We start from the raw sequence: 27,528 nt of genomic DNA on the forward strand, positions 1-27,528 counted from the left end.
CATATTAAGGGAGTTTGAAATTATAGCCAGCTCTGAGAACTTAGATTCCTGTTGCTCTTAATGGTGTCAAAATTCACGCAAAAACTGACAGAGAGCTCAGTTTTCTAAAATCTCAATAGAAACCAAACAATGACGTTAACACTGCGGGAGGCAACACGACTGTACGGACAAAACCAAGCAAGATTTCCTCATCTGGGCAGCTAGCGAATTCAAAGTTAGCGAAATAAAAAGAGACCGAAAATTCTATTAAAATAAGCAACACAAGTTACATGACAGTCAAGTTGCGAGCTGCTCAGAATATGGATCGCACTACCGAAATTGCGACGCCTACATTTCCTCAAAATCAGCTGCGGTGTGCTGTCTGCACCAAATGAGGGCCAGAAGACGAGTAGTCCAGAAACTTGGTCCTCCAACCTCCTGTCGACAAACAGGAACTAGAAACTATAGTGGGAACGCACCTCTCCAGCGAGAAAAATGCAAATGTTTCCAACCAAGCCAATATGCACATTATTCTCAAAGCAATAACCACGAGATAGTGGCAGACAATGAAACAGTTTCACACAGCGATATTCCCATTTAGTATGAGCCCCACAAACATCAGTCGTATTCTAAGATGGCGGCTCGTAGCAGTCGTTTGTAGGCAATCGCCTTTGCAAATGAACTGCATTTTCCTAGTATTTTATTAGTAATGAACTAACTAACAAAAAGTTGCAGCGGTGTGCTGATCACATGCCCCTCCGTATCCGCAGCAGATGATGCCTAAGCCCGGAGGATGACACGGCGGCCAGTCGCTACCGCTGGGCCTTCACGGCCTATTGTTCGGACAGTGTGTTTTTTTTATTTTTATTTTGTTTGGACAAATGAACAGAATTCTGCCATCCACCTTACCCATGACTGAGCCTATTTCGTCATTCTGTTTCATACCCCATTAAATTATTACAGCCAGGCATATGCTTGTACATTTATTCAATTATGGTTAAATGTCTTCAGAATATTGTTCACTTTGAAATTGTCTTCATTTCTTTCATTCTATGCGGTCTAGCCATTAGGCTCTTTAAACCCTTCTAAAAAAATTCTATTTCGGCTACATTAACTCTATTTCTATTTTTATTTTTCGTGGTATTTGTTTCACTTCCATACAGGTAATTTTAAAGTTTGAAACGTCCCCTTTTGAAGAATTGTATACGAGACTGTGCTTAAACTGACACACAATATTTTTAGCGCAACACGATCTGACTTTCAATAATCCCTACAAAACAATGGCCCTGACTAACATTAACCTATACCTTTCACAAATCACTTACCTCACCAAAAATCTCCGTTACTCGAACTACTGCAATACAGCGAGCGCCACTACTGCCAGCTAAATAAAAGATTCAAACTACTGAAGGCACTAACTACTGATAGGCATAGTTAGCAAATGAAAGATTTTAATAGAGAACAAACAATGTATTTACCTTAATAGTCATCAAAAGTCATAATATATACAGCAGCTCATGACATCCATTTTTACAAATTTCAAAACTCCGCCATTTCTCTCCCCACATCCACCACTGCTGGCGGCTCACCTCCAACTGCGCAACTTTGATGACTATTAAGGTAAATGCATTGTTTGTTCTCTATTAAAATCTTTCATTTGCTAACTATGCCTATCATTAGTTGGTGCCTTCAGTAGTTTGAATCTTTTATTTAGCTGGCAGTAGTGGCGCTCGCTGTATTGCAGTAGTTCGAGTAACGGAGATTTTTGGTGAGGTAAGTGATTTGTGAAAGGTATAGGTTAATGTTAGTCAGGGCCATTGTTTTGTAGGGATTATTGAAAGTCAGATTGCGTTGCGCTAAAAATATTGTGTGTCAGTTTAAGCACAGTCTCGTATACAATTCTTCAAAAGGGGACGTTTCAAGTTGTATTGTATTGTATTAAACCGAGGACCAAGAAACGACGGAGAGGCTTTGTCCCGACGTAGCCTTCAGTGGTTCAAAACCCCACAACAGGCCACAGCAGTCCACCCACCTCACTGCCGTCCCACACCGAACCCATGGTTATTGCGCGATTTAGCCCCCAGTGGACCCTCCGCGAACGTCTCATACCAGACGAGTGTAACCTTAAATGTTTGCGTGGTAGAATAATTAGGATGTACGCGTACGTGGATACGGCCTTTGTGTAGCAATCGCCGACACAGTGTAACTGAGGCGAAATAAGAGGAACCAGCCCGCATTCACCGAGGCAGATGGAAAACCATCCAGAGACTGGCCGGCACACCGGACCTCGACACTAACCCGTCGGGCGGATTCATGCCGGGGACCGGCACGCCTTTTCGCTCGGAAAGTAGAGCGTTAGACTGCGCGGCTAGACGGGCGGGCAATTTTAAAGTTTGTAGATTATATCGTAATTTTGTCATAAATAAAAAGTAGACTTGGAAGACCCGTTAAACGCTTAAACAAATGTAAAGCAAAGTTAATGGAACGTAGACAATTTAAGTCATGCTACGCTAAGAGTATTAGATTTAATATAAATTTAAGTTAGAAAATGTGTTTTTAAAATACTTGTCTGCAGAGTAGAAATGTATGGAAGCGGCAAAAAAGAACGGTGAGCAGTTAGAGAAGAAAAAATTAGAATTTTCTGAAATGTGTTGCTATGGAGGAATGCTTGCAGTTAGATGGATACATCGTGTATCTAATTACAAGATTCTGAGTTGAATCAGTAATAAAAGAAATGTATGATACTTTGATTAGACATCCTGAGGCATCAAGGGATAGTTTATTGAGTAACGGAGGGAAGTGGAGGGGGATGGGCGTTAAAAATTGTAGATGAGAACGAACGCTTGACTATAGTAAGTAGGTTGAAATGGATGTACATTTCAGTAGTTATGCAGAGATGAACAGGCTTGAAAAGGATATACTAGCATGGAGAGCTCCATGAAACCAGTTTTCGAACTGAAAACCCAAATAACAGCACATCTGCTTCATGCACCCTACGAAGTCAAAATTATATTTAATATCCCGTAGTGTCTTTGCATCCGTCTGGCCATTTTCCAATAAAGGCCATCACCTAAGTCTTGCCCTTAGAAATTATCAATTCCTTTTCTTCATTGTCTTATAGATTTCAGTCCCCTTTGTAAAATACTTTCATTATTTGCAAGAATGGCTTTGTCATTAGTATACAAGAGGCCACTTCTGAATTTCAGTCTCCGCAAAGTTACAATCTTTCAGCGAAAGTTTCCACTGTGTAATAGCTTCGTCATTGTAGAAATCAAATACGATGAGTGGCACACCGTCACCTTGTATACAATCGTCTTAGCTTCTTTGCAGATGACGCTGTCGCTTATCGTCCAGTAAAGTCATTAGACGATCAAAATAAATTGCAAAACGATTTAGAAGAGATATCTATATGCTGCTAAGATTGGCAATTGACCCTAAATAGTGAAAAGTATGAGGTCACCCATATGAGTGCTAAAAGGAATCTGTTAAACTTCGGTTGCACGATAAATCAATCATATCTAACGACAATAAAGTCAATTAAATTTATTTCCGCGTCTCAGAGAAAAATGCAACACTCCTAGAACAAACAGTGGAACAATACATTGTGTATGGGATGCATATCACGCATATCACTGCGAGAGTACATTCCAAAAAGTAAATTTCGGATACTTTCATGCGTATAACATCTTGAGCCCAGACAGTTCCATTCATTTCGTTTGACTACTTTAACTGAAAGCTCGTAAAATCATCCGTAAAAAGAAAAAAGAAGTTCGACATAGAAGCTATTTTTCTGATACATGTAAAGTAACAGACCATTTCCACTGAAGATGATGAAAGAAATATTTCAGAGACGCGCCAGAAACCAAATTATTATAATATTGCTGGATAGCTTGTTTGTTGTGAAACGGTACGTATCTTCTCCGCAACTACAAGCACTCAAACCTCTAAATCAGGTACCGACAATAAAGTGAAGCAAATCGTATGTTACGATCTCTAAGACGTTACAGAAGAGCTTGCGTTCCAGACTCAGAACTGCAATTTGCGGCTGCCTTTATTAACTGTCTAATTAGTAGCTGGTTCTGTCATATCAGGTGAGAAATCGCAAGTTACGCAATTCAAAGGACGAGGCTGAGCTGTAAACAAGCAAAAAAAAAAATTTGCAGAAAGCTCTACAGTTACGACAGGAAAAGATATTTTATTGCATAAACAGATTCTCTTCAAATAAACTACCAAATAATGAATGCAAAATGGTTTTCCACGTTTTTACGTTAATAATCGTATCCGCGCTACAAATAAACGCACGAAGCAGCGCAAGTAACAAACAATGAGGTCTTCGTTTCAAATCCTTCTTGTACTCACAAAATAACTTATCTCTACAACGCACAAGCTTCTAAGGACGACGCTGAGTTGTAAACAAGCAAAATATTTTGCAGAAAACCCAACATTTACTAATGTAAAAGATATTTTATTACATAAACAGATTCTCATTAAATAAACTCAAAATAATAAACGCAAAATGGTTTTCCACGTTTTTATGCCAATATTCGTGACAGAACTAAAAATAAACACAAAGCATCGCAGGCAACAAACAATGATGTTTTTGTTTCAAGTCCCTCTTGTACGCCGGCCGGTGTGGCCGAGCGGTTCTAGGCGCTTTAGGCTGGAACCGCACGACCGCTACAGTCGCAGGTTCGAATCCTGCCTCGGACATGGATGTGTGTGATATCCTTAGGTTAGTTAGGTTTAAGTAGTTCAAAGTTCTAGGGGGCTGATGACCTCAGATGTTAAGTTCCATAGTGCTCAGAGCCATTTGAACCCTTGGCTAAGGACAACACACACACCCATGCCCGAGGGAGGTCTCGAACCTCCGAGGGGGGCAGGCGCATGAACCGTGGCATTGCGCCCAGACCGCACGGCTAGCCCGCGCGGCACCCTCCATGGATTCCCATTTGAATTCACGTAGCATTTCCGTAATGCTCACGTTTTGATCACATCTGCCAGTGACAAATCCAGCAACACACCTCTGAACTGCCTCGACGTTTTCCATTAATTTGACTCGTTGGGGATTCCAAACGCTCAGAGCATATTTTGTACGCGGTCTGCTTCATAGATGAGCTACATTCTCCTAGAATTCGCCCTATAAACCGAACTCCACCAGTGTCCTTCCTTACAACCGATATCACGCACCCATTCCATTTAATATCCGCAACATTGCAGTTAGATGTTTAATCGACGTGTTTCGAGTAGCAGGTCAGAAATAATGTAACATTGCAGGAATCTTTTCCCCATTAATCTGAAATATCTTAAATCTTCTGCATTTACACGAAGTTCCCATTCACAACACCAAATATGGATTCTAAGTCATCCTGGATAGTCTATTCGTACAGTCACTTAACGATGACATTTCCCCGTACACTAGAATACATACATCAGTCAACAGTAACAGATTGCTGCTCATCCTTCCCAAAAGATCACACAGAGGACAAGAGCAAAGATCGGAAAATTTGCAGGCATTGATGAATATGGCGTACTACCACCCTCAATCACCTTATTTTGTTTACTGTAGACTTTAGACTTTATAAAGCGGTTGTTATTCTCCTTAGAAGTAAATGGCAATTTGTAGGTTTTAATAGCATTCATTTCATATATCACTTATGATTATATTTAAGAAATAGCGTGTACCGATAACACAAAACCCGTCCAATTTACTTCTAATGCTTTTTGTCAAATATTTATGCTGGAAAAAATGTGGCAGTTTGAGCTTTTAACACCGTGAAAGTGTTTTACGCATTTTCTCATTGTAATTACGTAGACAGTGTAAATATGTGTTTTAGATGGATAAATAAGTGTACAAATTCTGGCCACCAAATTAAAAAACATCAAAATCATTACCTGCGTGACAGCAAAATAATAGGTACTAATCTAGTAAAAACTATACTTTCTCAGTTAAGTGCGTTTTAGGTTGTTGGTATCTCACATAAAATGGTAGCGTTATTATCTTTCGAAATTAATATATGCAAATTACCAAAAGCTGCCTTGCATTTATAGATGATTTTGCTACACTACCTGAAAATCTAGCGGCTGTGGAAACACAATTCGTTCTTTTGAAATGGATAGCCAATGAAGCAAGTTTAAGAAATTTCTGCAGAGGAAAACAAATCTATAAGTCTTATAAAAAATGCTCCAAAAATTTTACTGACATTGTTCATACAGAAGACATTAAAAGCTTCAAGTGTATAGGAGGGATTACTTTTAATAAAATGGGTTAGAAAAATCTGCTATAATTCGAAGGCCTCAGAAAATGGGAGGAACATACCGAATAACAACAAATGTTTGTAATAAAAAGTACGTATCAATAAATGTAAATATTTATGATTTACGATATGGTAACGAAACCAGAATGCATCCACGCAAGAGAATGTGTAACACCGAATTATAAATTGCACAAAATAGTAGTACTGGTGAGGAGGATCTTGAGGAACATTTTTGGTCCAATAAGAAGCACAGAACCGGCCGGAGTGGCCGTGCGTTTCTGGGCGCTACAGTCTGGAGCCGAGCGACCGCTCCGGTCGCAGGTTCGAATCCTGCCTCGGGCATGGATATGTGTGATGTCCTTAGATTAGTTAGGTTTAATTAGTTCTAAGTTCTAGGCAACTGATGACCTCAGAAGTTAAGTAGCATAGCGCTCAGAGCCATTTGAGCCATTTAAGAAGCACAGAACCCTGAAAATTAAGAAGCAATGATAAAACACACTGTTGGCTCGAAACATTATGGCTACGTGTTTAATAGCGTGTTGGTTCACCTTTGGATTCAATAAGTCCTTGGGAGGCATCTGGAGGTATCAGAAGTTACGCACGCTTCACACAATTCCCGTGAATAACGGACTGGTGGTTTGTCGACGCGGAGCTGGCGTCCGATTGCGTCCTAGATGTTTTCCGTCGGTTCAGATCAGGCAAATTTGGTGGCCAACAGATCAAAGTAAGTTTACTGTCACGTTCCTCAAACCACTGTAGCACAATTCCAGCGCTGTGACGCGGACCGTTGCGCTGCTGGAAGATGCCATCGGAGTCGGGAAGACATCAGGCATGAAAGGATGCAGGTGGTCCGCAATAATGTTCACGTAATGCACAGCTGTTACGGTGCTTTTGGTTCCCTCCACGATTTGTAAAAAATCATTGTGTCTCAAAGGTATTAGTGATAAGAATATATCTCAGAGTATGAAATATACACTCCTGGAAATTGAAATAAGAACACCGTGAATTCATTGTCCCAGGAAGGGGAAACTTTATTGACACATTCCTGGGGTCAGATACATCACATGATCACACTGACAGAACCACAGGCACATAGACACAGGCAACAGAGCATGCACAATGTCGGCACTAGTACAGTGTATATCCACCTTTCACAGCAATGCAGGCTGCTATTCTCCCATGGAGACGATCGTAGAGATGCTGGATGTAGTCCTGTGGAACGGCTTGCCATGCCATTTCCACCTGGCGCCTCAGTTGGACCAGCGTTCGTGCTGGACGTGCAGACCGCGTGAGACGACGCTTCATCCAGTCCCAAACATGCTCAATGGGGGACAGATCCGGAGATCTTGCTGGCCAGGGTAGTTGACTTACACCTTCTAGAGCACGTTGGGTGGCACGGGATACATGCGGACGTGCATTGTCCTGTTGGAACAGCAAGTTCCCTTGCCGGTCTAGGAATGGTAGAACGATGGGTTCGATGACGGTTTGGATGTACCGTGCACTATTCAGTGTCCCCTCGACGATCACCAGTGGTGTATGGCCAGTGTAGGAGAGTGCTCCCCACACCATGATGCCGGGTGTTGGCCCTGTGTGCCTCGGTCGTATGCAGTCCTGATTGTGGCGCTCACCTGCACGGCGCCAAACACGCATACGACCATCATTGGCACCAAGGTAGAAGCGACTCTCATCGCTGAAGACGACACGTCTCCATTCGTCCCTCCATTCACGCCTGTCGCGACACCACTGGAGGCGGGCTGCACGATGTTGGGGCGTGAGCGGAAGACGGCCTAACGGTGTGCGGGACCGTAGCCCAGCTTCATGGAGACGGTTGCGAATGGTCCTCGCCGATACCCCAGGAGCAACAGTGTCCCTAATTTGCTGGGAAGTGGCGGTGCGGTCCCCTACGGCACTGCGTAGGATCCTACGGTCTTGGCGTGCATCCGTGCGTCGCTGCGGTCCGGTCCCAGGTCGACGGGCACGTGCACCTTCCGGCGACCACTGGCGACAACATCGATGTACTGTGGAGACCTCACGCCCCACGTGTTGAGCAATTCGGCGGTACGTCCACCCGGCCTCCCGCATGCCCACTATACGCCCTCGCTCAAAGTCCGTCAACTGCACATACGGTTCACGTCCACGCTGTCGCGGCATGCTACCAGTGTTAAAGACTGCGATGGAGCTCCGTATGCCACGGCAAACTGGCTGACACTGACGGCGGCGGTGCACAAATGCTGCGCAGCTAGCGCCATTCGACGGCCAACACCGCGGTTCCTGGTGTGTCCGCTGTGCCGTGCGTGTGATCATTGCTTGTACAGCCCTCTCGCAGTGTCCGGAGCAAGTATGGTGGGTCTGACACACCGGTGTCAATGTGTTCTTTTTTCCATTTCCAGGAGTGTATTTCGATGTAATAGTTATCTCTCAAAATTTTGATTTTCTTCCCATAAAAAATAAGGAAACTGGTTGTCAGTTTTTCTTGTTCTTTTCCAGCCTTGCTACTAGAAGGTTGTGTCATCCATTACATGATAAATTTTATTGTGAAATAATGATATCTTTAAGCATTTACGACTTTATTTTCTAGCTGTAGACATGTAACAATGAATTGTTGTGTATAGTTTTTCAGTCCTTTAAATTAGTTGGAAGTTATCAATTTGATGACGCAACGAATGCGTGCCATAAGCAAGCTATCGTACTTTCAGTTCAACATTCGTAAGTCGATCCTGCAGTCTATACTTTAACAAAGTTACTATGCAAACTATTTCTTTGCAATTAGCAATTAAGAGTAACACGGTTTTGTGTCATCAAGTTTACTGCTTTCGGACAGCGTCTTCTGGGACTGTACCAAAGATCGTATGAAAAATGAAATATTCTCTTACAGAATTATTTTACGCTCCAAGAACGGCGTAAGGTTCAATGCCCTCCTCTATTTTTCTCAACTATATTTTTCACTTCTCGCTGGCGATTCCTTCTCCAACATTTCACCTTCTTATTTAAATCTAAAATCACAAAAAATTATACCCTAGGAAGAAAGTTAACATTAGAAATTCCACCTGAACAGGATGTGAAAGGACCACACAGCATAAAACTGCCCCCACCTGCCTACGTCCTTGAGCGATGCATGTTTCAAGCAGCCATACGCATCCGAACATGCTCGTCGATCTGGATAACAAGAGACCTGATACATCTGACCAGCTGACACGTTTCTGTTGACCCACGGTCCAGTCTAGATGATCCCATGACCAGGTGATCGTAGTTGACAATGTCGTTGACTCAACATGGGAATACGTAGGGGTCATCTGCCGCGGAGCCCCACGTTCGACAATTTGCGCTGTACTCTGCCATCAGAAATGCCACAGATCACCGCCTATCCTACTGTACAGAGCAGCCAAGTTTATTGACATCCACCACCTGTGATGTAGCTTGAACATCCAGTACATTCTCGTCTGCTCGTGGCTTCACCAACTATTTTCCATAGATACCCACGTCAGTACACGTGAAGAGTCAACCGGCTTCGACGATTCCGAGATACTCGTTCGTAGGCGCCGAGCCCTGTTCTTAGTGAAGTCCCTTACGCCAGTGTATTTTCACATTTGAGTCCCATATCGTGATAGGAATGATACGAAATTATCTTATGGCACTGACCGGGTGGCCCCCAACTACGGAAGTTCGGCCACCTAGTTGCAAGTCTTTTCAATTGGCCCCACATTGGGCGACTTTTATGCTGATGATGACGAAATGATGATGAGGACAACACAACACCCAGTCCCCGAACAGAGAACATTTCCGACCCGCCCGGGAATCGAACCCGTGTCCGCTCCATGGCAGTCAGAGGCGCTGACCACTGAGCTAAGGAGGCGGACATCGTCGTAGAACGAGTCCGCATTCGTCTTTGTTCCGCTTAAATACTACCCTCACAATTCAGTTTCGAGGTGGGCTGCACTCATAAGGTTTTGGTTCATCGGCACACATCAATACACAGAAAAAGTAACTGAAACGATGAGGAAAAGAACGATTCTATGTTTTCGAACAGCTACAGAGCTCCATGGTGAATGACAGTGGCTGAACAGATATCTTCAAATGTATCAGGGAAAAGAAATTAAGGTGTTGGATCCGAGAAATGAGAAATATTTAGAAATACACAGTATAAAGCAGAAGAAACAACAGAAAGAAATGTTTTTCGGAAGGAAAGTGTTGAATTTAGGAGAATATTTTAAGGCAGAAGCAGTAAGAGATGTGAAGAGGTATACGAAAAAGTAGAGGCGTGGTAAAAATTTGAATCGTTGTTGTAGAAAAGAACGATCGTCCACTAACCCAGAAGGCAATAGATACAGGCGCTCAGATATATGCCGTGCTCCTTGACTTCTGTAAGGCGTGGTAGAGTAATTATTGTGTACGCGTGCGAAGCTCATGTTAGTTTCGTGGAAAGGAGAGTGGTAGAGGAGTCGAAACACAATGTGTTACAAAATAAAATCATAGCTCTGCAAGTCACCTTGGTGTGTGGCGGTGGGTATTTTGTGTACTGCCATCATTTCTCCCTTTTCGTGTTCCAATCGGACTTCAGTAAAACCTTGTCAATCTTGGGGATTTTGCGTTCTTTTAAATTTGGCATGCTTTTTTCGTTGCTTCTGCAACAACGATCTGACCCGTTTTGTGTACCATGGGGGATCAGTACCATCACTTATTAATTTATGTGGTATATATCTCTCAATTGTTGTCGATACTATCTCTTTGAAAACGTTCCATATCTTTTCTACACTTACATGATCATATCGGAAGGAGTGAAGACTGTCTCTCAAAAAGGCGTTAAGAGCATTTTTATCAACTGTTTTAAATAGATATACTTTGCGTTTCTTTTTGATGGTTGTAGGTGTTACGTTATTCAGCCTAGCACCAACTGCTTGGTGGTCGCTAATCCCTGTATTCGTCACAATACTCACTATTTGTCCAGGATTATTTGTTGCTAAAAGGTCAAGCATGCTTCGCAACCATTTACTCTTCGAGTGGGCTCATGAACTAATCGCCAAAATAATTTTCTCAGAAAGCATTCAGTACAATTTCGGATGACGTTTTATGCCTGCCGCCGGCTTTAAACGTATAATTTTTTAATTTTTCCAGCATATCGAGGGTAGATTAAAGTCACCATCGACTATAATTGTATGAGCGGGGTACTTATTTGAAATTAGACTCAAGTTTTGTTTGAACTGTTCAGTAACTGTATCTCCTGAGTCGGGGGGGGGGGGGGTCGGTAAAACGGTCCAGTTAGTAGTTTAGTCCGATTGTCAGGTATAACCTCTACCCATACTATTTCACACGAACTATCTACTTCAATTTCGCTACAAGGAAAACTACCTCTGACAGCAATAAATACTCCACCACCAACTGTATTTAATCTATCCTTTGTGAACATTGTTAGATCATTTGAAAAAATTTCGGCTGAACTTATTTCCGGCTTTAGGCAGGTCTCTGTACCTACAACTATTTGAGCTTCAGCGCTTTCTGTTAGGTCTACGAGAATTTACAACTACAATACCAATCGTTTCTACAACTACTTTATTGTGTTTTACCTGCCCACTTTTAGACAGACGTCCCTTCTGTGGTTCCCTGAGACCCTCTAACCTAAAAAACCGTCCAGTCCCTTCCAAACAGCCCCCGCTACCCGTGTAGCCGCCTCCTGTGTGTAGTGGACTCCTGACCTATTAAGCGGAACCTGGAGACCCACCATCCGATGGCGCAAGTCAAGGAATCTGCAGTCTACACGGTCACAGAACCTCCCGAGCCTCTGATTCAGACCCTCCACTCGGCTCTGTACGAAAGGACCACAGTCGGTTCTGTCGACGATGCTGCAGATGGTGAGCTCTGCCTTAATCTCACAAGCAAGACTGGCAGTCTTTACCATTTCCGATAGCCGCCCGAAACCAGACGGAATCAGCTCCGATCCAAAGTGACACATGTCATTGGTACCGACATCAGCTACCACCTGCAGTTGGCTGCACCCTGTACTCTTCATGGCATCCGGAAGCACCCTTTCCACATGCGGAATGACTCACCCCAGAATACACACTGAGTGCCCTCTGGCTTCCTTCCCCTCCTTGGCAGCCATGTTCCTAAGGGGCTCCATTACGCGCCTAACGTTGGAGCTCCCACCCTCTGTGAATGCCCACGCCTTGCGGCCTGAGAAGCTTCCTCTGGAACAGGGTGGACGACTGCATCTGGCTCAGAGACATCGTCAGCCACAGATAACACCCGAAACCTGTTCGTCAAAGAAACTGGGGAGGCCCTACGATTGGCCCCTCAGAAAGTTTTTCACTGCCTACCAGACTTCGGAATGATGTCCCACTTGACCACGGGTGAGGTGTTAACCTCAGTGCAGGCAGTACCTGGGGCGGCCACAGAAATGGACTGATCAGAGGACACGTGGGACGTGCTCGATGTCCCTCGCATCCCTGCATTCGATTCCGCACAGTGACGCCCCTTGGCAGCAGCCTCAAGTATGTGTGACGGAAGGCAAAACAGCCTGGAGCTGTGAGCGAAAGGCTGCCAACTCAGGTCGTATCTGTACACAACAATCACAGTTCCTATCCATTACTGCAGTCACTCCTGTTTGAAGCTCGTAAAAGTATGTAACAAGCGAACCATGTACTCGTCTTATTAGTAGCAGGAACTACACAACACCCACTCCCTGCACGAAGCGCCAATCCTCCACAGTCTTCTGCATTTTGCTACAATTGTCAGCGTTGCGTTGCGACTTCTCAATATACAACAGCATCAACCGTGAAAAGCCTCATGGTACATCCGACGTCATCTACTATATATTGTGAAAAGTAATATATTTTGAAAAGTACTGGTTCTGTAACTCTCACTTGGGGTATACCTGAGGTTGCTTTTATGTCTGAAGACTTCTCTCTATTGAGAATGCTGTGTTCTGTTTGCTAGAAATTCTTTGATGCAATCACACTCGTCTGGTGTGAGACGTTTCCGAAAAGGGGAGGGGGGAGTGGGGATCCACTGGGGGCCGAACCGCACAATAACCCTGGGTTCAGTGTAGGGGCGGCGGTGGGGTGGGTGGACTGCTGCGGTCTGTTGTGAACCACTGAGGGCTACAGAGGGACGAAGCCTCTACGTCATTTCTAGGTCACCGGTTCTATGCAGTACAATATGCAATACGAACCCTCTCGCACCCCCAAGCACCCGTACCCCCACTCTACCACCAACGCCTCCTCCTCATCTTTAGCTGATACCCTAGGTACGATCTTGATCCCTATCACATTCGCTGGAGGAACAGAAGCAGATTCCACCTGCTACTGCTCTCCCGCCCGTCCGCTTACGTCCTTGGAGTACCGCCGGCACTCAGGAGGCCTTCCCCTTCCTGCTGCTGGCACCTCTCCCTCCCCGGCAGAGGTGTCGCCGCCAAGTGGCTGGCGCGGCAACTCGCGCTTGTCGCAGGAGGCGAGGCGACCTGGAGGCCACACCAGTTGACGTTCGGCGCGCGCTCAGACAGGATCAGTGGAAGCGGCGGTCCTGCTATCCCTCACAGCCACGCGGGTTGTCGGTCTGCGTGCGCGCGCGGCCGCAAGCGGCTATCGAGATCGGAACAGCGACAGCTGCTGCAGTCTGTTCAGCAAGCCGCGTTGAGACGCAGCACGCGTGTTGCCGTTGCCGAGTAGTGTTGACGAGTGCTGCAGTTTGTATACGGCCGCAGGGGGAGAAATCGTGCCAGGATGCGCGGACGCCGTAGCGGTATCTGCTCCAAGCTGACGAGCACGTTCCTCAGGAAGTGGTGTAAGTAGCTCTGCACTGCGCCTCGTCTCTTTCTCTCTCCAGGGCATCGCCTGTGCGGAACTTCTCAACAGTGTTTGTGACTGTGCCATGTCGCTAGTATGTGCTCTCGTTTCGTTACTGAAGCAACTGGAATGTTATATTTAAGAAAGGATAATTTATATTCAAATTGATTGGGTAATTTTCGTAAAATTTCCGTGCATGCCCTTAATAAGATGCTGCGGTTCTTTAGTAGGCACAACATCCACAATTTTATGCTTTTCATTTATAATAAACAACTAACAGAAACATGATTGCGATGTGAGATGTTGACACACAATTCTAGAAAGCACAAATACGCTGTGTTCTAACATAATTAGCTATTCGGTGCTAAACCACATACTCCATGGTACAAATTTCACTTTTGATATTTTTGAGAGAGAGAGCTTCATTGACGCTTCTAGACTCTCGAGCTTCGGAAAATTATCTAACTGCATTGAATACAAAAAGATGCCTAGTACTGTTTACAGTGTGGAAACTATGAATATTCCTTAGCGCTCCACATTCCACTCTCGATGGAATTAAACAATATCCCGCACACGGCCATATGAGCAATCTGTTTCACCAGGCTTCTTCCATTAACATCGGATTGAAAACACCCTCTCTCGGGTCCTTAACATTGTGCGGATGTAGAAATAGAGTAGCGAACATAAGCATCGATTCATATTCAAACCCGAAACCATAATGCTGGCGGATCTCAGAATCTGAAGTCTGACAGAGCAATGTTACTACTTGTTGACCCTCCGGGGTATGTAACAGTTAAGACTGAATTTTTTGTTGTTGTGATGTAACGGGCGAAAACAATTTCTGTTACTCTTAAAGCCAGATATCATAAGGGTTAATGATTTTGTCTCAGTCTTTGTAGACAATGCTATTAAACGATTTTATTACTATTTTCTCGGAATTTGTGAATAAAAACCCTGAGAAAATTAAACTGTTATAGTTTATTACTGAATATCGTTCATTAGTTTTCTTTTTTTAAAGAGTAAAGAGCGTCTTCTTCTTTCATATACTGTTCGGGTTGAAAGTTGCAGACAATATTTAGATTTTTCTTGTGGTTGTTAGAGCCGCAGACTTGATTTTCAGAGAGCTATTGAGATTTTCGTATCTCTCACTAGTTTAGATATTCCCTTTCTCTCACTGCGGCTCTTGATACTACAGAAATGTGTCCCCAGATAATTTTTTTTTTTTTTTTTGCTTCTCAGTCATTATTTAATTTTCGTTTAAATTTTAAATAGAGGTGCCTAACGAGCTTTGTGGGGAAGACGAACGGAAAGCTGCATTTTATCGTCAGAACATTTATAAGATGCAACACGTCTACTAGAGAGACTGCCTACTGTACACTTATGCCTCTTCTGGAGTGCTGCTGCGCGATCTTTACCAGGTGGAACTGACAGAGACCGTCGATAAAACGCGTGTAGGAGGGTAGTTCGTTTTGGGTTATCGCGAAATAGTGGAGCGTCTCGTGGATATGATGAGTGAGTTAGGATGGCAGTCACTGAAACAAAGGCGTTTCTTTGCGGCCAGGTAATTTAACGAAATTTCAGTCATGACTTCCTCTTGGGAATGCGGAAGTATTTTTTTACCACCTACAATAGAAATAAGAGAAACCACAGCCCGCACAGAAAAGTTTAGGTGTTCATTTTTCGCACTTGCTATTGGAGAGTGCAAAGGTCGAGAAATAGTCTAAGAGTCGGTCTGTAAACTTGAGTGTGAACTGCAGCGTAGTCACGTGGCTGTAACTGAATACTTAGCTGATGTTCATTCATGTGATCGCCAACAAAATTCAGCAGTCAGTGTAACGCCCAGTTTTGCGTTATATCAAGTCTGCTGGTAGTTCTTTCCTCGGTTTTAACTGCGCCTTTTAGCACTTCCAGCGGGCCAAAATATCGGGATATTTATGTCCCATTCGTTTGAAACATCTGAAATCTCCGACGCGTAAATGCGCGCTCGGATTTGACGCGCGCGCCACAACGCAGTGTTTCACGGCGAGCTGCGCTTTCTCCGTGAATAGCGTGGGCGGTACTAAAGCCAGCCAGAAACGAGCGACAGCACTGGCGCCGGCTGCATGTGCGTTCAGGCGGTGCTTGCGTTGCGCCGAGCGGCTCTCGCTTTCTCGTACGCCTCCACCACCCGGCTGTTTGGGCAGTTAGCAATAAGAGCAATACTGTTGTAAAGGTCAGAATAAAATGCGCACTACACAAAGCATTCTAAACTAAAATCGGTCAACGTGTGATAGTCTCCACCATCCATGTAGCCCCAGGTCTAGCTGAATTGAAGGGTGACAGTTTGGTGGAGAAGGCGAGGCCAACGACTGTGAATGGAAATCGGAGTTTGATCTTTAGCGTAGCTTGATGTCTACGATCACACCACATTTAACGCGTATTCCTGGGTATGCATATTAACAATTGGAAATCAGATATTATATAGGGTGATTCCGTGATGTTACAAAATCTCAGGGATGATTAGGAAAGCTAAATGTATCATTCTGAGGTAAAGGATTCTGGCCCGAAATGACTGAGTCGAAAGTTATAAGCGAAAATCGTTGTGATGTCTCTGACAGTGGAATAAATGTATCGGTAATGTTGTTGCTTAGATTGTAGCGTAGGCCACTTTCAGAGGTGGTAACAGGATCCAAACAAGAAAAAAATCAAAGTAAGCATGGGCTCTAAACTGCATACCTTAATAGCTACATGTACTTGTTGATCTTTGCTACGGAAACATCTCTTCCCCTGAAAAGTGCTTATAGCTCTTAAGGAACTCATTTTAGAGCCTATATTTACTAGACATTTTTTCTTGTTTTAGTCCATACAACCTCCTTCAAAAAGATTGAAACCAAAGAGATTGCAGTAGAAGAGATGTTTTACAGTATCCAAGGGGCACGTGTGCTCGTAACTCTTAAGATACGCATTTTAGAATCCGTGTTTACTAAACGTATTTTTCCTGTTTTGGTGCATACTATGACCTCTGAAAGTTGCCTACCGCACAATATTAGCAACAATACGCCAGGCTACAAGTATTTCACTGTCAGATGTATCGGAAACACTTTCGCTTACAACTTTAGACTCCGTCGTTTCAGACACCCAGCTCCCTTACATCAAATTGATCCATTTATAATTCTCAATTATCTCTGTAAGTTTATAGCATCACGGAATCACTCTGTAGCTCATAAACGCTTTGTTCAACTATTCGAAATTTGTGGGTTTCGAACGTGACAACCTTGGCATAATATTTGAGAGCAAATACGTGTAAAAGCATGGGAAATTCGGGTGGCTCATAGCAACCTTTACCGGACAAATTTCTAGCATTTCGTGTTTTCAGCTTATTCAGACATCTTGATAAGTCTTCATCTGCACATTCCTCGCTTTTGACACCTCACAAGAAAACTGTATATTTCCAACCAATCGTAGAACTCCGGCTGCGCTTGAGATTAGTATGACTAGACTTCGAATTTCGGACGAAATCCTTAACTGCATCAACATAGCAAGTGAAAAAATACCATGCATACGTCGATAATAATGAGAACTTGAAACAAGAGCAGAAATTGATGAAAATAGCGTCCTCAAAAAGCCGGAAATTCTCATATTTTACAATAGTGACGCAATCTGGTTACCGGCTTATCATTGAGTTCTCTACACCATACTTCCATATCTGCCTCCGACGTGACAAAAAGAAATGTTGCCAACATCTGATCTACGCTGCGAACAAGTACAGCGCGTAGACGGCGCTCGGTAAACTTTAGCCTTCGATAGTCACTTCAGGGAGACCACAGTAGACTTCTACATCTACACCGACACTCCGCAAGCCACCGTACGGTGCGTGACGGAGGGTACACTGTAATATTAACAGTCGTGTCCTTTCCTGTTCCATTAGCAAATAGAGCGAGGAGAAAACGACTGTCTCCGTATGAGCCCTAATTTATCGTATCGTACCTTCGTGGTCCTTAGGCAAAATATGTGTTGGCGGCAATAGAATAGTTCCGCAGTCAGCTTAAAATGCCAGTTTTTTAAATTTTCTCAATAGTGTTCCACGAATAAAACGTCGCCTTACCTCCAGAGATTCACATTTAAGTTCCCAAAGTATCTCTATAACACGTGTTGTTCGAAATCTAGCAGCCGGCCTCTGAATTACTTCGATGTCTTCCTGCGATCCGACCTGGTACGGATCCCAAACACTAGAACAGTACTGAAGAATAGGTCGCACCATCGTCCGATATGCGGTCTTCTTTACAGGTGAACGATTCTTTCTTAAAATTCTCCCAATGATCCGAAGTCAACCATTCACCTACCCTACCACAGTTCTCACTTGCCCGTTCTATTTCATATCGCTTTGCAATGTTACGCCCAGATATTTAAACGACATGACTGTATCGGAACAATACGCGTTGTTCTTCCTACTCATCCTCATTAAATTACATTTTTCCATACTTCTCTAGCTAGCAACCATTCACCACACCAACTAGAACTTTTGTCTAAGTTGTCTTGTATCTTCCCACAGTCACTCAACTTCGACACCTCACCGTACACCACAGCGTCATCAGCGCACAATCGCAGATTGCTGCCCACCTTGTCCGCCAAATCATTAACACAATGCGATCAAAAGTATCCGGACACTTGGCTGAAAATGACTTGCAAGTTCGTGGCGCCCTCCACCGGTAATACTGAAATTTAATATGGTGTTGGCCCACCCTTAGCCTTGATGACAGCTTCCACTCTCGCAGGCATAGGTTCAATCAAGTGCTGGAAGGTTTCTGGGGGAATGGCAGCCCATTCTTCACGGAGTGCTGCACTGAGGAGAGGTATCGATGTCGGTCGGTGAGGCCTGGCACGAAGTCGGCGTTCCAAAAGGTGTTCTATAGGATTCAGGTGAGGACTCTGCAGGCCAGTCCATTACAGGGATGTTATTGTCGTGTAACCACTCCGCCACAGGCCGCGCATTATCAACAGGTGATCGATCGTCTTGAAAGATGCAGTCGCCGTCCCCGAATTGCTCTTCAACAGTGGGAACCAAAAAGGTGCTTAAAACATCAGTGTAGTCCTGTGCTGTGATAGTGCCACGCAAAACAAAAGGTGGAAGCCCCCTCAATGAAAAACACGACCACACCGTAACACCACCGTCTCCGAATTTTACTGTTGGCACTACACACGCTGGCAGATGACGTTCACCGGGCATTCGCAGTACCCATACCTTGCCATCGGATCGCCACATTCTGTACCGTGATTCGTCACTCCATACAACGTTTTTCCACTGTTCAGTCGTCCAATGTTCACGCTCCTTACACCAAGCGAGGCGTCGTTTGGCATTTGCCGGCGTGATATATGGCTTATGAGCAGCCGCACGACCATAAAATCCAAGTTTTCTCATCTCCCTCCTAACTGTCATAGTACTTGCAGTGAATCCTGATGCAGTTTGGAATTCCTGTGTGATGGTCTGGATAGATGTCTGCCTATTACACATTACGAACCTCTTCAACTGTCGGCGGTCTCTGTCAGTCAACAAACGAGGTCGGCCTGTACGCTTTTCTGTTGTACGTGTCCCTTCACGTTTCCACTTCAGTATCACATCGGAAACAGTGGACCGAGGAATGTTTAGGAGTGTGGAAATTTCGCGTAGAGACGTATGACAGAAGTGACACCCAATCACCTGAACACGTTCGAAGTCCACGAGTTCCGCGGAGCTTCCCATTCTGCTCTCTGACGATGTCTAATAACTACTGAGGTCGCTGATATGGAGTACCTGGCAGTAGGTTGCAGCACAATGCACCTAATATGAAAAACGTATGTTCTTGGGGGTGTTCGGATACTTTTGATGACAGAGTAGGTGTATAGAGAACAACAGCGGTGCTATCACCCTTCCCTGGGTGACTCCTGACGATACCTTCTTCTCACCGTCGGGGACAACATACTGAGTTCTATAATTTAGGAAGTGTTAGATCTACTCACATATCTGTGAAACTGTTCCATATGCTGGTACCTTTTTTTTACAGCCAGCAATGGTACACAGTGTCCTACTCCATATGCTCGTAACTTCGCTAACTTCCATTCCTGTCTATCCTACAGTGCTCGGCCTCTTAATGACGACGGTGTTAACAGGAAATTTAAATCTAATCACATATTTATTCATTCCAGCTTAACTGCCGCTGTATCAGTACACATCACTTAAATATTAAGTGGTTGAAGACAACATCACAAGAAAAATAGTGCATCATTAATAGATAAAATGTTGGTTAAGGTTGAATAGCTGATTAAGGGATGAAATGAGAGACATGCAGACATTTCTCAGCTAAATCCTCTTTTACTCTGTTATCGGAAAAATATACGTTCAGTAACAGCGTCTAGGGACGGACACCTTGTACAGTGCGTGATTTTTTTGTAGTATTTATCAACGTTTCCTTCTGGTACTTACTCCTTATTTATAAATGCATCCTAAAGTATTAACGCATAAAATATATTCCAGAATAAATTTTCACTCTCCAGTGGAGTGTGCGCTGATATGAAACTTCTAGGCAGATTAAGACTGTGTGCCGGACCGAGACTCGAAATCAGGACGTTTGCGTTTCGCTGACTAGTGCTCTAAAACTGAGCTTACCCAAGTATGACTTACGACCCGTCCTCATAGTTGTATTTCCGCCAGTTGCTCGTCTCTTAGCCTTCAAACTTAACAGTGGAATGTTCCCTTCTTTTGGCCCTTCGTACTAAACGTAGCCTTCCAGATTCATTGACTTTAATATTAGCAGACAATTACCGGATGATTGAACTGGTCCTCAGTTTTCTTCGTGATAGTGGTTTTTATTTTCAGTTACAAGGTTTTGTTTTCCTCCAGGGGCACGGGCGGGGTGGTTGTGGTTGGGGTCTCTCTTCATGTTTTCTGAGTCTGGGACCCATGATCATTTCCCCGTCGAAAGACCGCTCTTTTATCCCTCTGTTTTTCCAGTTTTTGAATTAGCCTAGCGTTTTATGCCTTCTGCAGTGTTTGCTTTTAGTTTCCTCGCTTTATAATTTGACCCCTACGAGATCCGCCCACTTTTAGCGGACGCCTCTATCTTACGCACATAACTTTCGAGTTGCGGGACGGATGCCCTCGCCGCTTAGTCCTCTAATCCCCCTCTATCAATCAATGGATTAGTCAATCAATCAAAACTTAATGGAAGTTTTCCTGCGGTGTTTAAGAAAACAGCAAGTGATATTTGTATCCATTAAAATAAATCAGCGAACATCTCTCGCTGCACGCAGAAGTTTACCGCACAAACAATTCCTTATGTATTTACATTATCCTGTCCTTATGTACCTGCGTGTACCTCCGTTTGCCGAGGTATCATGAGAACACCTGAAAACTACGTTCATCTGTTTTGATTATTACAGCATTCTGGAAGCGATGAAGAAATAGAAACTGACGAAAACTTTGTCCTCGCCGGGTCTGTAATCAGAATTTCCTGCTTCTGCAGAAGAGACACCGCAATTACGCTATCTGACCACGCCTCTAGGACTGATTCAGACTTTCATTGTTGCTTAAGTTTTCCTCCAATTACTTCCAAATAAAGACAGGCAATTTTGATTTCAGAAGAGGAGCTCCGTAGGAGACGATAAGGTGGAGAATCGAGGCTTTCCTGCCACTGGGAATACGTACCAATGCAACTGAAGTCACTGACGTGAAATGGATGTATTAGACGAGGTTGTATTGGATAAAATGAGATTACATAAGATGGTATCTCAGAAGGACACTGAGAGCATGATAAACTCAGAGTTATTGAATTCCATTCTAGGCAGCCTCAGATTCCGCTCGTAGGTGGTTTAGAGAAATCGCGGAAAATCTAAGTTTTGTGTGGCGGACGGGAATTCGAACCCTTGTTCTGCCGATTGCGAGTCTGGTGTCATAATCGTGGTGCCATCCTGTTCGGTAAGGTACTTTGATTACAGTAGCAGACGCTACGAGGATTTCCAGGACGGAAGTGTGACCAGATGTAGGTGGAGATTCGGGTCCGAACCTTCGTACAGATTTAAGTTTTCATTTGACGGGACTATCAACATCGACGTGCTGTACACTCATTAGTGGAAATTGTTAGTATTACTAGCATCTTAATCATCTGTCAATTCAGTTCTAATACGGTTGTGTATGTTCATGGTACAATGGTTGATAACTAGCAAGCGTAGAACAGTACTAGGACCTTGTACAGCTATGTATATTGCTGCGAACAAAAAGATTATTTCCGTATGCGAGATTAATCATGTTGGCTTGGATGCTTATCCAGTCAATGTAACTTTTTCTAAATTTTCATAGAAAAGCTGTGATTTCGTGAACAATTGTATATCCCTTATTTTGTTAAAAGGGGATGTACAATTCTGAAACGAGCCCTCATTGTACCAAAAATGTGACAAGGATAGTAAAGTTACGCGCACTTCTCCTTAGTTCCACATTTCTTTCTGCTTCTGATAAAGCCGTATTCCAAACTTATACCGAATTTGCAGATAAATCGACTTGCAATCACATACTTTACACTCGTGATTTTTTTGCAAGTGAAACTATCCAGATTCAATAAATATTTGCTCAACTCTCACTCAGAAACCAAATTGCGGTGAGTACGGTACGATACGATGTTGCAGTATCTGTGTTCAGAAATACGAATCAATATTCTTTCAGATAACCTAATGCTAAACGACCGCTTGCGATAAGCGGATTCTAATCCCATTTCGGCAAAAATTTTCACTGTCGTCACTCCATTATATAGATGATGGTTATCCATATTCGCAAGTACGAATACATTTCATGTGCAAATTGTGATCCGTGCACTACAAATGAGAACAAATATCAAAACATCATTAGCCACACACATTACACACAGACTACTCAAAATATTAAAGTAGTTGGCAGACGCTGAAAATGAAGCTGAAATTTGACAGTGTAGCTATTATATCACTTAATATTTACAAAAACACGTTACGAATTTGTTATATTTTTTAAAAAAAAATGTGTGATTAAATATTTCTTCTCAGAATCGGAGTTGTTCTATGGAAATTGAAAAGAGGTATGTTGGCTGGCTAAGCATCAAAGCCAATACGATTAATCTCGCATTTGGTAAAAATCTTTATGTTCGCACCAGTGTAAATAACTATACAAGGTCCTACTGTTCTATGATCAAGATGCTAGTAATAATAAAAATTTGCACTAATCAGTATATTGTACATCGATGTTGATAATCCCGTCAAACAAAAACTTAGTTCCCTATGAAAGTTCGGACCCGAATCTTCCCAAGTTTGAAATGGCTCTGCAAGATGTTGGCCAGCAGACCTTGAGAAGGGTTCGCCTTCCGCCAGTGGGCGCTACATTGGCGGCGGCAGTGGCTGCTGGTCTCGATCGATGTCTGGCGACCGCAGCTTCGCGCCGCAGCGCCGGAGTATCGGGGCCACCGGCTGCGCCTCATTATAACCGGTTTGCTATCCTCCCTCGTCTCACTAGTCGTTTTGTGTTTAGCGCCCGCCTTTAGTTTTATTTGCCGCGGCTCGCCGCTGCCGTCAGAACTGCCTTGCGACATTCTTCGGGAACAGGTCTCAAGCAGGTTACATAAATGCTGGTCGCGGACTTGCGCGTTCCTTTAATTTGCCCCCTCTCAGAATCGGGTAGTTGCTCTGAGGAATAGGAAAGAAAAAAAAAAAAAAACTATCAGCGACGAGGGGGGCTGCCCCTTGGCAGAAGACGAACTTCTGTAATGCTGAGTGATATCTAGATCATCTCTCAGCGGTGGATGTTTTGACTTGAAGCTGTCCGGTCGTACACGCCAGAGTCTCTAAGATTAACTACAGCTGTTTCATCCGATGGACGGTCGAGACATATCGTTGAATCAAATAAGACTTCAGTTCTCCTGGTTATTACTGTTAGCATTAAACCGCGATTCTTATACATATATTTCAACAACGCGTTTCTAGAGACAATGCTCTCATCATCAGGTTGTAAAGTTTGTCATGAAATTAAACGGACTAAAAAGACAAAATACCGTCACAAATAGTTGGGAAGTCCATAGAGTCCCAACTATTTGTGATGGTATTTTGTCTTTTTAGTCCGTTTAATTTCATGACATAGACTTTACAACCTGATGATGAGAGCATTCTCTCTTGAAACACGTTGTTAAAATATATGTATAAGAATCGCGGTTGAATGCTAACAGTGATAACCAGTATAACGAGAACTGCTACCTCGACTCCATAATGGATTATATTAAATCTTCAGTTCTCCATTTCTTACTAGCCCGACTATAAAATACGGAAATGTCTGTTTCACCAGTTTTTTGTGCATTTATATATTATCGATGACTGAACATTGACGAATCTAAAATTAAGAGCTTAAGCCACTAAAGAAAGTATACGATGTGATGGACCATTATGATCAGCAAATTCAAAAGGATCATGACTGTTGTATTATTCGAAAAAAAAAGTGAACGTTTGCTTGAAACAATATGTGGTGCCATCTGCAGTACTTACACAGACTGCGACTACTCATCACCGATTTCATCATAATTCATAGCTCATGTGGGGCCTTCCCAGAAATGAAAGTGGTAGAAAGCTCCAGACGGCTCAGCGGTTATAAAGAAATTCCATTTTTGGCGGGGGTCGGGCGAGGAATGAGCCCACTTATGTTAGCGCTCTTTCCATGCAACATGTGGCGCAGCTGGAAGAGCACAGAAGCAGAACGGTAGTCCCGAGGGTCGCCTTGTCGAATACCTGTGCGGAAACTTTACTGTCAATCTTTAAAGTTACTTGTACTACAAATAAACCGAAATAATATTAATATTTCCCCACTTCTCTCAAATTCCATTCGAACAGGCCTCTGAAGAGCCAACGGTACCGACCGACCGCCGGGTCATCCTCATCAGACAAGCGTCGCTGGATGCGAATATGAAGGGGCATGTGGTCAGCCCACCGCTCCCCCAGCCGCTGTCAGCTTTCGTGGCTGGAGCCGCTACTTCTCAGTCAAGTAGCTTCTCAATTAGCCCCACAAGGGCAGAGTGCACCCAGTTTGCCAACAATGTTTGGCAGACCCGGACGGTCACACAACCATGTGCTAGGCAAGCCCGACAGCTCCTAATTTCGAGAAGCGGTGTTAACACTGTGCCAAGGACCTTGGCATTAATAGCTTGATAGAAGGCTTGAAAGAAAAGGCAAAGGAAAATTTGTGATTGTAAATAACTTCCTAAGAAAGGACTGCACTTACAACGTCCACGAGGACTTTCCGAGGAGGAATTGTAATTAAAGCGTATAGGATTTCATATTCCGTTAGTATCATTTTGACCTTCGAGCAGCATTCGGCAGCTTTACGCGAACAGTAGGTTCCCGGTGCAGGTAAAATCGACTCATCGGCCATCGCTTGCTAGCATAGTGAGAATTTGTGAAAAATACAGTACTGCAGTGTTATTCTGATTACGATGCAAAGCTCCTTTAACACAGGCACTGCAATATCGTATTTACCTGCCGATACCGCGCAAGCGACTTTAAAGTACAACGTCTGACCTGTACGGGAATATACGTATTGGATGTAAGAGTGTGGGTCGCAGACGCATGGTTGACGACATACGGAGGTTTCGGTCTGGCCGTGAGTCGTGCAGGGATAGCCAAATGTAAGGCGGCCGCTCGCGATAAGTGGGTAACCTAGGTTCGGGTCCCGGTCCGGCACAAATCTTCATTCTCAGTCCATTCTACGGCTGATGGTTGTCTTACTCCGTTCCCCTGCCTAGTAAGTATACTAACATACCTGTAAATGGCTCATATTTCGCCCGAACCACCACAGCGCTTGGCCATCTGGAGCACTTACTTCAGTCACTTTCATTTTTGGCAAGACCCTGCAAATACCATGATTTAAAATGAAATCGGTGATGGCGAGTAGGTGCGGTTTCCTTGTGAGTCATATTTTCCGAAAATAGTTGCTGCGTTGTTGTGAATTCTTCCCTTATTAACCATCAAAGAGCAGATATCGAGTTTTAATGACGTGGTCGGAACAAAGAGGAATGGAGCAGTTCGTGGCAAAAATCTGATCACTGTGGTTTTTGATGTTACAATACTGTAGTGCGGATGCGTTGAATGTGTAGAGAATGTCCATATGCTACTCTTGTCAAGTGCGACTTTTGTTCCATTCTGTTGTTTCAATCGCTTGAAGCCCCACGCTAAAAGACCACCCCATGACAAGCCGACCGTTGAGGCCGTGCGGTTCTAGGCGCTTCAGTCTGGAACCGCGCGACCGCTACGTTCACAGGTTCGAATCCTGCCTCGGGCATGGATGTGTGTGATGTTCTTAGGTTGGTTAGGTTTAAGTAGTTCTAAGTTCTAGAGGACTGATGACCTTAGATGTTAAGTCCCATAGTGTTCAGAGTCATTTGAACCATTTGCACCACCACATGACAAAATATATATTTTGGAACAATGACTTAAAGTATTGTATGTAACAAGACACATTGTCCCATGCGATTGTTCAGCATTTTCTCAAGTACCTGATACATAATTCTTTTGAAACATATTTTTTTTAATATATCGCCTCCAGGGAATCGCTGGAGTCGGTCATAACCGCCAAACAAATGGAGACACTCGGGACAAGCACCTAAATGTAGTCACGGTGAAGGGCGGAGGCCAAGCTGAGATTCATTAGAGCATGGAGAATAATCCACGTACGAAGGATGTCACTCTTAAACATTCATCATACCAACTCCTGAGTGCGGTGAAACTATACGCATGTATGGGAAACTTCGGCTGGATTTGGAGGGTTCGAAGGAGAGCTGCACAATTGGGGCCGGCCGGAGTGGCCGTGCGGTTCTAGGCGCTACAGTCTGAAACCGAGCGACAGCTACGGTCGCAGGTTCGAATCCTGCCTCGGGAATGGATGTGTGTAATGTCCTTAGGTTAGTTAGGTTTGCTTAGTTCTAAGTTCTAGGCGACTGATGACCTCAGAAGTTAAGTAGCATAGTGCTCAGAGCCTTTTTTTTTTTTTCACAATTGGCCATGAGTTTGTCAATTCTAGAGGGTCACCGATATGGTTATCGGGTACCAGTAGAAGAAGGTACAGAGAGACATAAAGGCTTGTTAGTGAAACAATCGTTATTGTCGTAAAAAAAAAAAAAAACCCTGCACTTTCACAAACGCTCGACGACATGTATGTTGTAAATGTGACACCGTGTTTTTTCTTTATACCATATATACGGCACTGTTATTGCCTTCTCCTATTACCTTCGTTATTAGCCTTGGCAGGCAATTTTTAGACATCCACTGGAACGTCCAGTTGAGCTAGGCTTCCCAAGATCCTGAACTAAAAGCAAATGCTATTTTGGACTTCGCAGCCTATTTCGGAAGATCCCTGGCCATGGTAACGATTGACTGCAGGGTAGTCGTATAGTACAAGGTAAAAAAAAAAGGTGAGAGATTGGTGCTGTAAAATAGCCACACAATAGGCACTTCTATAGCAGACCTCGTATTAATAAATGTTTGACGAGAATATTTCTGACTTAAAA

General features: G+C 43.7%; 1 protein-coding gene across 2 annotated transcripts in view; it reads left to right on the plus strand.

Moving 5' to 3' along the window:
* The window catches only part of LOC126100167 (lysosome membrane protein 2), a 706,001-nt gene that overhangs the window by 446,497 nt on the left and 231,976 nt on the right, over nucleotides 1-27,528 (plus strand). Inside the window, exon 1 of one of the 2 annotated variants that reach the window (XM_049910713.1) lies at nucleotides 13,692-14,009. The exons of the other annotated variant lie outside the window; for it this stretch is intronic. Within the exon in view, the coding sequence (XP_049766670.1) occupies nucleotides 13,949-14,009 (61 nt within the window). The 5' untranslated portion in view covers nucleotides 13,692-13,948. Of the gene's footprint in view, nucleotides 1-13,691; nucleotides 14,010-27,528 lie in introns of those variants that run through there. 2 annotated transcript variants of the gene reach the window in all.

Source organism: Schistocerca cancellata, chromosome 9 (assembly GCF_023864275.1).
Source record: "Schistocerca cancellata isolate TAMUIC-IGC-003103 chromosome 9, iqSchCanc2.1, whole genome shotgun sequence".
Taxonomy (NCBI): domain Eukaryota; kingdom Metazoa; phylum Arthropoda; class Insecta; order Orthoptera; family Acrididae; genus Schistocerca; species Schistocerca cancellata.